General features: G+C 46.0%; 1 protein-coding gene across 1 annotated transcript in view; it reads left to right on the forward strand.

Moving 5' to 3' along the window:
* LOC311125817 (FERM, ARHGEF and pleckstrin domain-containing protein 1-like) overlaps nucleotides 1–5,592 on the forward strand; it is a gene marked incomplete at its 5' end in the record, with an annotated part of 45,153 nt that extends 39,561 nt beyond the window's left edge. Inside the window, one exon of the mRNA XM_084199848.1 lies at nucleotides 5,183–5,592. Coding sequence (XP_084055974.1) covers nucleotides 5,183–5,258 — 76 coding nt within the window. The remainder of the gene's footprint in view (nucleotides 1–5,182) is intronic.
* Nucleotides 5,593–12,620: the final 7,028 nt, after the last annotated feature.

Raw genomic sequence — 12,620 nt, forward strand, 5'->3', positions numbered from 1 at the left:
TGTCTTCAGTAGTGTTTGGTTGTGTTGTCTTCAGTAGTGTGGTGTTTGGTTGTGTTGTCTTCAATAGGGTAGTGTTTGGTTGTGTTGTCTTCAGTAGTGTGGTGTTTGGTTGTGTTGTCTTCAGTAGATTAGTGTGGTGTAGTTTTTGGTTGTGTTGTCTTCAGTAGTGTGCTGTTTGGTTGTGTTGTCTTCAGTAGTGTGGTGTTTGGTTGTGTTGTCTTCAGTAGTGTAGTGTTTGGTTGTGTTGTCTTCAGTAGTGTAGTGTTTGGTTGTGTTGTCTTCAGTAGTGTAGTGTTTGGTTGTGTTGTCTTCAGTAGTGTAGTGTTGTCTTCAGTAGTGTGGTGTTTGGTTGTGTTGTCTTCAGTAGTGTAGTGTTTGGTTGTGTTGTCTTCAGTAGTGTAGTGTTGTCTTCAGTAGTGTGGTGTTTGGTTGTGTTGTCTTCAGTAGTGTGGTGTTTGGTTGTGTTGTCTTCAATGGTGTAGTGTTTGGTTGTGTTGTCTTCAGTAGTGTAGTGTGGTGTTTGGTTGTGTTGTCTTCAGTAGTGTAGTGTGGTGTTTGGTTGTGTTGTCTTCAGTAGTGTAGTGTGGTGTTTGGTTGTGTTGTCTTCAGTAGTGTAGTGTGGTGTTTGGTTGTGTTGTCTTCAGTAGTGTAGTGTTTGGTTGTGTTGTCTTCAGTAGTGTGGTGTTTGGTTGTTTTGTCTTCAGTAGTGTGGTGTTTGGTTGTGTTGTCTTCAGTAGTGTGGTGTTTGGGTGTGTTGTCTTCAGTAGTGTGGTGTTTGGGTGTGTTGTCTTCAGTAGTGTGGTGTTTGGTTGTGTTGTCTTCAGTAATGTAGTGTGGTGTTTGGTTGTGTTGTCTTCAGTAGTGTAGTGTGGTGTTTGGTTGTGTTGTCTTCAGTAGTGTAGTGTGGTGTTTGGTTGTGTTGTCTTCAGTAGTGTAGTTTTTGGTTGTGTGTCTTCAGTAGTGTAGTGTTTGGTTGTGTTGTCTTCAGTAGTGTGGTGTTTGGTTGTGTTGTCTTCAGTGGTGTAGTGTGGTGTTTGGTTGTGTTGTCTTCAGTAGTGTAGTGTGGTGTTTGGTTGTGTTGTCTTCAGTAGTGTAGTGTTTGGTTTTGTTGTCTTCAGTAGTGTAGTGTAGTGTTTGGTTGTGTTGTCTTCAGTAGTGTTGGTTGTGTTGTCTTCAGTAGTGTAGTTTGGTGTTTGGTTGTGTTGTCTTCAGTAGTGTAGTGTTTGGTTGTGTTGTCTTCAGTGGTGTAGTGTTTGGTTGTGTTGTCTTCAGTAGTGTAGTGTGGTGTTTGGTTGTGTTGTCTTCAGTGGTTAGTGTTTGGTTGTGTTGTCTTCAGTGGTGTAGTGTTTGGTTGTGTTGTCTTCAGTAGTATGGTGTAGTGTTTTGTTGTGTTGTCCGTTGTAGTGTAGTGTAGTGTTTTGTTGTGTTGTCCGTTGTAGTGTAGTGTAGTGTTTGGTTGTGTTGTCTTCAGTGGTGTAGTGTTTGGTTGTGTTGTCTTCAGTAGTGTGGTGTTTGGTTGTGTTGTCTTCAGTAGTGTAGTGTTGTGTTGTCTTCAGTAGTGTGGTGTTGGTTGTGTTGTCTTCAGTAGTGTAGTGTTTGGTTGTGTTGTCTTCCATAGTGTAGTGTAGTTTTTGGTTGTGTTGTCTTCAGTAGTGTGGTGTTTGGTTGTGTTGTCTTCAGTAGTGTAGTGTTTGGTTGTGTTGTCTTCAGTAGTGTAGTGTTTGGTTGTGTTGTCTTCAGTAGTGTAGTGTTTGGTTGTGTTGTCTTCAGTAGTGTAGTGTTGTCTTCAGTAGTGTGGTGTTTGGTTGTGTTGTCTTCAGTAGTGTAGTGTTTGGTTGTGTTGTCTTCAGTAGTGTAGTGTTGTCTTCAGTAGTGTGGTGTTTGGTTGTGTTGTCTTCAGTAGTGTGGTGTTTGGTTGTGTTGTCTTCAGTGGTGTAGTGTTTGGTTGTGTTGTCTTCAGTAGTGTAGTGTGGTGTTTGGTTGTGTTGTCTTCAGTAGTGTAGTGTGGTGTTTGGTTGTGTTGTCTTCAGTAGTGTAGTGTGGTGTTTGGTTGTGTTGTCTTCAGTAGTGTAGTGTGGTGTTTGGTTGTGTTGTCTTCAGTAGTGTAGTGTTTGGTTGTGTTGTCTTCAGTAGTGTGGTGTTTGGTTGTTTTGTCTTCAGTAGTGTGGTGTTTGGTTGTGTTGTCTTCAGTAGTGTGGTGTTTGGGTGTGTTGTCTTCAGTAGTGTGGTGTTTGGGTGTGTTGTCTTCAGTAGTGTGGTGTTTGGTTGTGTTGTCTTCAGTAGTGTAGTGTGGTGTTTGGTTGTGTTGTCTTCAGTAGTGTAGTGTGGTGTTTGGTTGTGTTGTCTTCAGTAGTGTAGTGTGGTGTTTGGTTGTGTTGTCTTCAGTAGTGTAGTTTTTGGTTGTGTGTCTTCAGTAGTGTAGTGTTTGGTTGTGTTGTCTTCAGTAGTGTGGTGTTTGGTTGTGTTGTCTTCAGTGGTGTAGTGTGGTGTTTGGTTGTGTTGTCTTCAGTAGTGTAGTGTGGTGTTTGGTTGTGTTGTCTTCAGTAGTGTAGTGTTTGGTTGTGTTGTCTTCAGTAGTGTAGTGTAGTGTTTGGTTGTGTTGTCTTCAGTAGTGTTGGTTGTGTTGTCTTCAGTAGTGTAGTTTGGTGTTTGGTTGTGTTGTCTTCAGTAGTGTAGTGTTTGGTTGTGTTGTCTTCAGTGGTGTAGTGTTTGGTTGTGTTGTCTTCAGTAGTGTAGTGTGGTGTTTGGTTGTGTTGTCTTCAGTGGTTAGTGTTTGGTTGTGTTGTCTTCAGTGGTGTAGTGTTTGGTTGTGTTGTCTTCAGTAGTATGGTGTAGTGTTTTGTTGTGTTGTCCGTTGTAGTGTAGTGTAGTGTTTTGTTGTGTTGTCCGTTGTAGTGTAGTGTAGTGTTTGGTTGTGTTGTCTTCAGTGGTGTAGTGTTTGGTTGTGTTGTCTTCAGTAGTGTGGTGTTTGGTTGTGTTGTCTTCAGTAGTGTAGTGTTGTGTTGTCTTCAGTAGTGTGGTGTTGGTTGTGTTGTCTTCAGTAGTGTAGTGTTTGGTTGTGTTGTCTTCCATAGTGTGGTGTTGTGTTGTGTTGTCTTCAGTAGTGTAGGGTGGTGTTTTGGTTTTGGTGACTTCATTCTGTCTTTCTCCAGGTGGATGGAGGTGATCCGTAGTGTTACCTGTCTGTCTCTCTAACCTGTCTGTCTGTCTCCAGGTGGATGGAGGTGATCCGTAGTGTTACCTGTCTGTCTCTCTAACCTGTCTGTCTTTCTCCAGGTGGATGGAGGTGATCCGTAGTGTTACCTGTCTGTCTCTCTAACCTGTCTGTCTGTCTCCAGGTGGATGGAGGTGATCCGTAGTGTTACCTGTGTGTCTCTAACCTGTCTGTCTGTCTCCAGGTGTATGGAGGTGATCCGTAGTGTTACCTGTCTGTCTCTCTAACCTGTCTGTCTGTCTGTCTCCAGGTGGATGGAGGTGATCCGTAGTGTTACCTGTCTGTCTCTCTAACCTGTCTGTCTGTCTCCAGGTGGATGGAGGTGATCCGTAGTGTTACCTGTCTGTCTCTCTAACCTGTCTGTCTGTCTGTCTCCAGGTGGATGGAGGTGAGCCGTAGTGTTACCTGTCTGTCTCTCTAACCTGTCTGTCTGTCTCCAGGTGGATGGAGGTGATCCGTAGTGTTACCTGTCTGTCTCTCTAACCTGTCTGTCTGTCTCCAGGTGGATGGAGGTGATCCGTAGTGTTACCTGTCTGTCTCTCTAACCTGTCTGTCTGTCTGTCTCCAGGTGGATGGAGGTGATCCGTAGTTTTACCTGTCTGTCTCTCTAACCTGTCTGTCTGTCTCCAGGTGGATGGAGGTGATCCGTAGTGTTACCTGTCTGTCTCTCTAACCTGTCTGTCTGTCTGTCTCCAGGTGGATGGAGGTGATCCGTAGTGTTACCTGTCTGTCTCTCTAACCTGTCTGTCTGTCTCCAGGTGGATGGAGGTGATCCGTAGTGTTACCTGTCTGTCTCTCTAACCTGTCTGTCTGTCTCCAGGTGGATGGAGGTGATCCGTAGTATTACCTGTCTGTCTCTCTAACCTGTCTGTCTGTCTCCAGGTGGATGGAGGTGATCCGTAGTGTTACCTATCTGTCTCTCTAACCTGTCTGTCTTTCTCCAGGTGGATGGAGGTGATCCGTAGTGTTACCTGTCTGTCTCTCTAACCTGTCTGTCTGTCTGTCTCCAGGTGGATGGAGGTGATCCGTAGTGTTACCTGTCTGTCTCTCTAACCTGTCTGTCTGTCTCCAGGTGGATGGAGGTGATCCGTAGTGTTACCTGTCTGTCTCTCTAACCTGTCTGTCTGTCTGTCTCCAGGTGGATGGAGGTGATCCGTAGTGTTACCTGTCTGTCTCTCTAACCTGTCTGTCTGTCTGTCTCCAGGTGGATGGAGGTGATCCGTAGTGTTACCTGTCTGTCTCTCTAACCTGTCTGTCTGTCTGTCTCCAGGTGGATGGAGGTGATCCGTAGTGTTACCTGTCTGTCTCTCTAACCTGTCTGTCTGTCTCCAGGTGGATGGAGGTGATCCGTAGTGTTACCTGTCTGTCTCTCTAACCTGTCTGTCTGTCTGTCTCCAGGTGGATGGAGGTGATCCGTAGTGTTACCTGTCTGTCTCTCTAACCTGTCTGTCTGTCTCCAGGTGGATGGAGGTGATCCGCAGTGTTACCTGTCTGTCTCTCTAACCTGTCTGTCTGTCTCCAGGTGGATGGAGGTGATCCGTAGTATTACCTGTCTGTCTCTCTAACCTGTCTGTCTGTCTCCAGGTGGATGGAGGTGATCCGTAGTGTTACCTGTCTGTCTCTCTAACCTGTCTGTCTTTCTCCAGGTGGATGGAGGTGATCCGTAGTGTTACCTGTCTGTCTCTCTAACCTGTCTGTCTGTCTCCAGGTGGATGGAGGTGATCCGTAGTGTTACCTATCTGTCTCTCTAACCTGTCTGTCTTTCTCCAGGTGGATGGAGGTGATCCGTAGTGTTACCTGTCTGTCTCTCTAACCTGTCTGTCTGTCTGTCTCCAGGTGGATGGAGGTGATCCGTAGTGTTACCTGTCTGTCTCTCTAACCTGTCTGTCTGTCTGTCTCCAGGTGGATGGAGGTGATCCGTAGTGTTACCTGTCTGTCTCTCTAACCTGTCTGTCTGTCTGTCTCTAGGTGGATGGAGGTGATCCGTAGTGTTACCTGTTCAGCTAGTCGACCCCACCTGACCCAGGGGAAGGATTCTTACTGACCACGGAGCCAGTGAGGACCAGGAGGACCCTGATCAAGCCTCTTCTAGACTCCTCCGTCCCCTCCTTTAGGCCTCTTCCTTCACCCTCTTCTAGACTACTCCGTCCCCTCCTTTAGGCCTCTTCCTTCACCCTCTTCTAGACTCCTCCGTCCCCTCCTTTAGGCCTCTTCTTACCCCCTCTTCTAGACTCCTCCGTCCCCTCCTTTAGGCCTCTTCCTTCCCCCTCTTCTAGACTCCTCCGTCCCCTCCTTTGGGCCTCTTCTTTCACCCTCTCCTCTCTCCACCTCCTGTTGGAATAGCGGCTCACTTTGCCTCAGATGACTTTTCTAACCACCTGTCTGTGTGTCTGTATCTAGAGACAATGCTGGAGTAGCGGCTCACTTTGCCTCAGGTGACTTTTCTAACCACCTGTCTGTGTGTCTGTATCTAGAGACTTTGCCTCAGGTGACTCTTCTAACCACCTGTCTGTGTGTCTGTATCTAGAGACAGTCTTTACTATGTATCGTCTCCATGTTAGAATCTATTCTATAGAGCAGCAGAGTGGAAATAATGTTGGTCGTGTTTTCTGAGGGTTCTGATCTGGCCCTGTGAGGGAGGAGTCGATCCTTTATAATAAAGGATGTTTTCTTAGACCTCTGTGTGTTTAGACCAGGGCTCTCCAGCCCTGTTCCTGGAGGATACACTCCTGTAGGTTTTCACTCCAACCCTGTTCCTGGAGGAAACCCTCCTGTAGGTTTTAATTCCACCCTGTTCCTGGAGAGAGACCCTCCTGTAGGTTTTCGCTCCAACCCTGCTCCTGGAGAGAGACCCTCCTGTAGGTTTTCGCTCCAACCCTGTTCCTGGAGGAAACCCTCCTGTAGGTTTTAATTCCACCCTGTTCCTGGAGAGAGACCCTCCTGTAGGTTTTCGCTCCAACCCTGTTCCTGGAGGATACCCTCCTGTAGGTTTTCGCTCTAACCCTGTTCCTGGAGGATACCCTCCTGTAGGTTTTCGCTCCAACCCTGTTCCTGGAGGATACCCTCCTGTAGGTTTTCGCTCTAACCCTGTTCCTGGAGGATACCCTCCTGTAGGTTTTCGCTCCAACCCCAGTTGTAACTAACCTGGTTCAGTTTATAAAACAGCTAATTATTTGAATCAGGTGCGCTAGATTAGGGTTGGAGTGAAAACCTACAGGAGGGTAGCTCTCCAGGAACAGGGTTGGAGTGAAAACCTACAGGAGGGTATCCTCCAGGAACAGGGTTGGAGTGAAAACCTACAGGAGAGTAGCTCTCCAGGAACAGGGTTGGAGTGAAAACCTACAGGAGGGTAGCTCTCCAGGAACAGGGTTGGAGTGAAAACCTACAGGAGGGTAGCTCTCCAGGAACAGGGTTGGAGTGAAAACCTACAGGAGGGTATCCTCCAGGAACAGGGTTGGAGTGACAGCTCATGACTTCTTTAGTAGGACCACGTCGTTTTGTCCACCCTTTAATAGAGACTGTGAACCAACCGTTCCTTTTGCTCTGTTGGCTTTTTATAGGCCCATTGGTTTCTCTTTCAAACACCCCTTCACTCTGGAACAAGGTTTCTGGATTTCACCCTTTAAAATATGTTGTTTGTAGATCAACATGGTTCCTTTCTGGGATACATGGCAAAGAAACACAGATTTTAAAAACAACTAATGTTTAGAAGAAAAACGATGTCAGCTGGTGAGTGGACGTGTTTTGAGCTATTTTAATGTACTAGTCTAACTAGCTCATTTTACCTGCCCTGGTAAGACCATGTTAGCAGACAGTGGAAAGGATTGCAACCAGCCAACCAGCCAGAGTTTTGGAAGGATTTCCTGGAAGGCTGTTGGAAAGGTTCCCTATATAGAATGAATTCTACTTCTATGGTATTGATTCCTCCGACGGAACAACTCACTGGATATTATAGCAATAAAAGCACATTATTTCATGACTGTTGTTTCAATATTGACTGGTATGTTTGTTGGGGAGTGTACTTCTATTCTACCCTGGCCTGAGTTGAGACTAGATCAGACCACTTCCTGGCCTGAGTTGAGACTAGATCAGACCACTTCCTGGCCTGAGTTGAGTCTAGATCAGACCACTTCCTGGCCTGAGTTGAGGTTAGATCAGACCACTTTGGGCCTATAGCAGACAGTGAGCTGAAAGGATATGCTGTTGAAGATGTATTTAGCTATTGGTAAATGTAATGAATGTATAACTAATGGTAAAGGAATTAAAGAGATCATTTGGGATTTTGGCAATGTGGCCCTTATTCTACTTCCCCAGGGTCAGATGAACTTTGTATTTGTCACATGGCTGAATACAACAGGTGTAGATCTAACTATGAAATGCTTACTTACAACTAACCTTAACCAACAATGCAGTTCAAGAAATAGAGTTGAGATAAATATTTACTAAATAAACTAAAGTAAAAAATATAATAAAATAAAAAGTAACACAATAAAATAACAATTACGAGACTATATACAGGGGGTACCGGTACCAAGTCAATGTGCGGGGGTACAGGTTAGTTGAGGTAATTTGTACATGTAGGTAGGGGTAAAGTGACTATACATAGATAATAAACAGTGAGTAGCAGCAGTGTAAAAACAAAGGGGGGGTGGGTCAATGTAAATAGTCCAGGTGGCCATGATTAATTGTTCAGCATCTTATGGGGGTAGAAGATGTTAAGGAGACTTTTGGACCTAGACTTGGCGCTCCGGTACCGATTTGCCGTGCGGTAGCAGAGAGAACAGTCTATGACTTGGGTGGCTGGAGTCTTTGACAATTTTTTGGGCCTTCCTCTGACACCGCCTGGTATAGAGGTCCTGGATGGCAGGAAGCTTGGCCCCAGTGATGTACTGGGCCGTACGCACTACCCTCTGTAGTGCCTTGCGGTCGGAGGCCGAGCAGTTGCCATATCAGGCGGTGATGCCAACCGGTCAGGATGCTCTCGATGGTGCAGCTGTAGAACTTTTGGATGATCTGGGGACCCGTGCCAAATCTTTGCAGTCTCCTGAGGGGGCATTCATCTGACTCTGGGGAAGTAGGTAAGGGGCATTCATCTGACTCTGGGGAAGTAGGTAAGGGGCATTCATCTGACTCTGGGGAAGTAGGTAAAGGGCATTCATCTGACTCTGGGGAAGTAGGTAAGGGGCATTCATCTGACTCTGGGGAAGTAGGTAAAGGGCATTCATCTGATTGTGGGGAAGTAGGTAAGGGGCATTCATCTGACTCTGGGGAAGTAGGTAAAGGGCATTCATCTGACTCTGGGGAAGTAGGTAAGGGGCATTCATCTGACTCTGGGGAAGTAGGTAAGGGGCATCCATCTGACTCTGGGGAAGTAGGTAAGAGGCATTCATCTGACTCTGGGGAAGTAGATAAGGGGCATTCATCTGACTCTGGGGAAGTAGGTAAAGGGCATTCATCTGACTCTGGGGAAGTAGGTAAGGGGCATTCATCTGACTCTGGGGAAGTAGATAAGGGGCATTCATCTGACTCTGGGGAAGTAGGTAAGGGGCATTCATCTGACTCTGGGGAAGTAGGTAAAGGGCATTCATCTGACTCTGGGGAAGTAGGTAAAGGGCATTCATCTGACTCTGGGGAAGTAGGTAAGGGGCATTCATCTGACTCTGGGGAAGTAGGTAAAGGGCATTCATCTGACTCTGGGGAAGTAGGTAAGGGGCATTCATCTGACTCTGGGGAAGTAGGTAAAGGGCATTCATCTGACTCTGGGGAAGTAGGTAAAGGGCATTCATCTGACTCTGGGGAAGTAGGTAAAGGGCATTCATCTGATTGTGGGGAAGTAGGTAAAGGGCATTCATCTGACTCTGGGGAAGTAGGTAAAGGGCATTCATCTGACTCTGGGGAAGTAGGTAAAGGGCATTCATCTGATTGTGGGGAAGTAGGTAAAGGGCATTCATCTGACTCTGGGGAAGTAGGTAAAGGGCATTCATCTGACTCTGGGGAAGTAGGTAAGGGGCATTCATCTGACTCTGGGGAAGTAGGTAAGGGGCATTCATCTGACTCTGGGGAAATAGGTAAAGGGCATTCATCTGATTGTGGGGAAGTAGGTAAAGGGCATTCATCTGACTCTGGGGAAGTAGGTAAAGGGCATTCATCTGACTCTGGGGAAGTAGGTAAGGGGCATTCATCTGACTCTGGGGAAGTAGGTAAGGGGCATTCATCTGACTCTGGGGAAGTAGGTAAGGGGCATTCATCTGACTCTGGGGAAGTAGGTAAAGGGCATTCATCTGATTGTGGGGAAGTAGGTAAGGGGCATTCATCTGACTCTGGGGAAGTAGGTAAGGGGCATTCATCTGACTCTGGGGAAGTAGGTAAAGGGCATTCATTTGATTGTGGGGAAGTAGGTAAGGGGCATTCATCTGACTCTGGGGAAGTAGGTAAGGGGCATTCATCTGACTCTGGGGAAGTAGATAAGGGGCATTCATCTGACTCTGGGGAAGTAGGTAAAGGGCATTCATCTGACTCTGGGGAAGTAGGTAAGGGGCATTCATCTGACTCTGGGGAAGTAGATAAGGGGCATTCATCTGACTCTGGGGAAGTAGGTAAGGGGCATTCATCTGACTCTGGGGAAGTAGGTAAGGGGCATTCATCTGACTCTGGGGAAGTAGGTAAAGGGCATTCATCTGACTCTGGGGAAGTAGGTAAAGGGCATTCATCTGACTCTGGGGAAGTAGGTAAGGGGCATTCATCTGACTCTGGGGAAGTAGGTAAAGGGCATTCATCTGACTCTGGGGAAGTAGGTAAGGGGCATTCATCTGACTCTGGGGAAGTAGGTAAAGGGCATTCATCTGACTCTGGGGAAGTAGGTAAAGGGCATTCATCTGACTCTGGGGAAGTAGGTAAAGGGCATTCATCTGATTGTGGGGAAGTAGGTAAAGGGCATTCATCTGACTCTGGGGAAGTAGGTAAAGGGCATTCATCTGACTCTGGGGAAGTAGGTAAAGGGCATTCATCTGATTGTGGGGAAGTAGGTAAAGGGCATTCATCTGACTCTGGGGAAGTAGGTAAAGGGCATTCATCTGACTCTGGGGAAGTAGGTAAGGGGCATTCATCTGACTCTGGGGAAGTAGGTAAAGGGCATTCATCTGATTGTGGGGAAGTAGGTAAGGGGCATTCATCTGACTCTGGGGAAGTAGGTAAGGGGCATTCATCTGACTCTGGGGAAGTAGGTAAAGGGCATTCATCTGATTGTGGGGAAGTAGGTAAGGGGCATTCATCTGACTCTGGGGAAGTAGGTAAAGGGCATTCATCTGACTCTGGGGAAGTAGGTAAGGGGCATTCATCTGACTCTGGGGAAGTAGGTAAGGGGCATTCATCTGACTCTGGGGAAGTAGGTAAGGGGCATTCATCTGACTCTGGGGAAGTAGGTAAGGGGCATTCATCTGACTCTGGGGAAGTAGGTAAAGGGCATTCATCTGACTCTGGGGAAGTAGGTAAGGGGCATTCATCTGACTCTGGGGAAGTAGGTAAAGGGCATTCATCTGATTGTGGGGAAGTAGGTAAGGGGCATTCATCTGACTCTGGGGAAGTAGGTAAAGGGCATTCATCTGACTCTGGGGAAGTAGGTAAGGGGCATTCATCTGACTCTGGGGAAGTAGATAAGGGGCATTCATCTGACTCTGGGGAAGTAGGTAAGGGGCATCCATCTGACTCTGGGGAAGTAGGTAAGGGGCATTCATCTGACTCTGGGGAAGTAGATAAGGGGCATTCATCTGACTCTGGGGAAGTAGGTAAAGGGCATTCATCTGACTCTGGGGAAGTAGGTAAGGGGCATTCATCTGACTCTGGGGAAGTAGATAAGGGGCATTCATCTGACTCTGGGGAAGTAGGTAAGGGGCCGGCCTCATTGCCTTTAATGTATAACTAAAGGTAAAGGAATTAATGTATAACTAATGGTAAAGGAATTAATGTATAACTAAATATGCTTAATAATAATAATAATAATAATAATAATAATATGCCATTTAGCAGACGCTTTTATCCAAAGCGACTTACAGTCATGCGTGCATACATTTTTGTGCTTCACAAACAAGTCGCAGACACATCTCAATATCAACTGTTCAGAGGGGACTGTGTGAATCAGGCCTTCATGGTCGAATTGCTGCAAAGAAACCACTACTAAAGGACACCAATAAGAAGAAGAGACTTGCTTGGGCCAAGAAATACGAGCAATGGACATTAGACCGGTGGAAATGTGTCCTTTGGTCTGATGAGTCTAAATTTGAGATGTTTGGTTCCAACCGCCGTGTCTTTGCGAGACGCAGTGTGGGTGAACGGATGATCTCCGCATGTGTATTTCCCACCGTGAAGCATGGAGGAGGAGGTGTTATGGTGTGGGGGTGCTTTGCTGGTGACACTGTCTGTGATTTATTTAGAATTCAAGGCACACTTAACCAGCATGGCTACCACAGCATTCTGCAGCGATACGCCATCCCATCTGGTTTGGGCTTAGTGGGACTATCATTTGTTTTTCAACAGGACAATGACCCAACACACCTCCAGGCTGTGTAAGGGCTATTTTACCAAGAAGGAGAGTGATGGAGTGCTGCATCAGATGACCTGGCCTCCACAATCCCCCGACCTCAACCCAATTGAGATAGTTTGGGATGAGTCGGACCGCAGAGTGAAGGAAAAGCAGCCAACAAGTGCTCAGCATATGTGGGAACTCCTTCAAGACTGTTGGAAAAGCAATTCCTCATGAAGCTGGTTGAGAGAATGCCAAGAGTGTGCAAAGTTGTCATCAAGGCAAAGGGTGGCTATTTGAAGAATTTTGATTTGTTTAACACTTTTTTGGTTACTACATGATTCCATATGTGTTATTTCATAGTTTTGATGTCTTCACTATTATTCTACAATGTAGAAAATAGTAAAAATAAAGAAAAACCCTTGAATGAGTAGGTGTGTCCAAACTTTTGACTGGTACTGTATAACTAATGGTAAATAATTAATGTATAACTAATGTATAACCCATTACTTTTGGTTCCCTAAAATGGGGGGACTATGTATAAAAGTGCTGTAATTTCTAAACGGTTCACCTGATATGGATGAAAATACCCTCAAATTAAAGCTGACTGTCTGCACTTTAATGTCAGTCATTGATTTCAAATCCAAACTTTTGGAGTATAGAGCCTAAACAATGCTTCACTGTCCCAATAATTACGGACTGAATAACTATTGGTGTAGGGATTCATATAACTATCCCTAGGGATTCATATAGAACTATTGATGTAGGGATTCATATAACTATCCCTAGGGATTCATATAGAACTATTGATGAAGGGATTCATATAACTATCCCTAAGGATTAATATAGAACTTTTGATGAAGGGATTCATATAACTATCCCTAGGGA

The sequence above is a fragment of the Coregonus lavaretus genome (genome assembly GCF_964263955.1).
Source record: "Coregonus lavaretus genome assembly, contig: HAP1_SCAFFOLD_1022, whole genome shotgun sequence".
NCBI classification, from domain to species: domain Eukaryota; kingdom Metazoa; phylum Chordata; class Actinopteri; order Salmoniformes; family Salmonidae; genus Coregonus; species Coregonus lavaretus.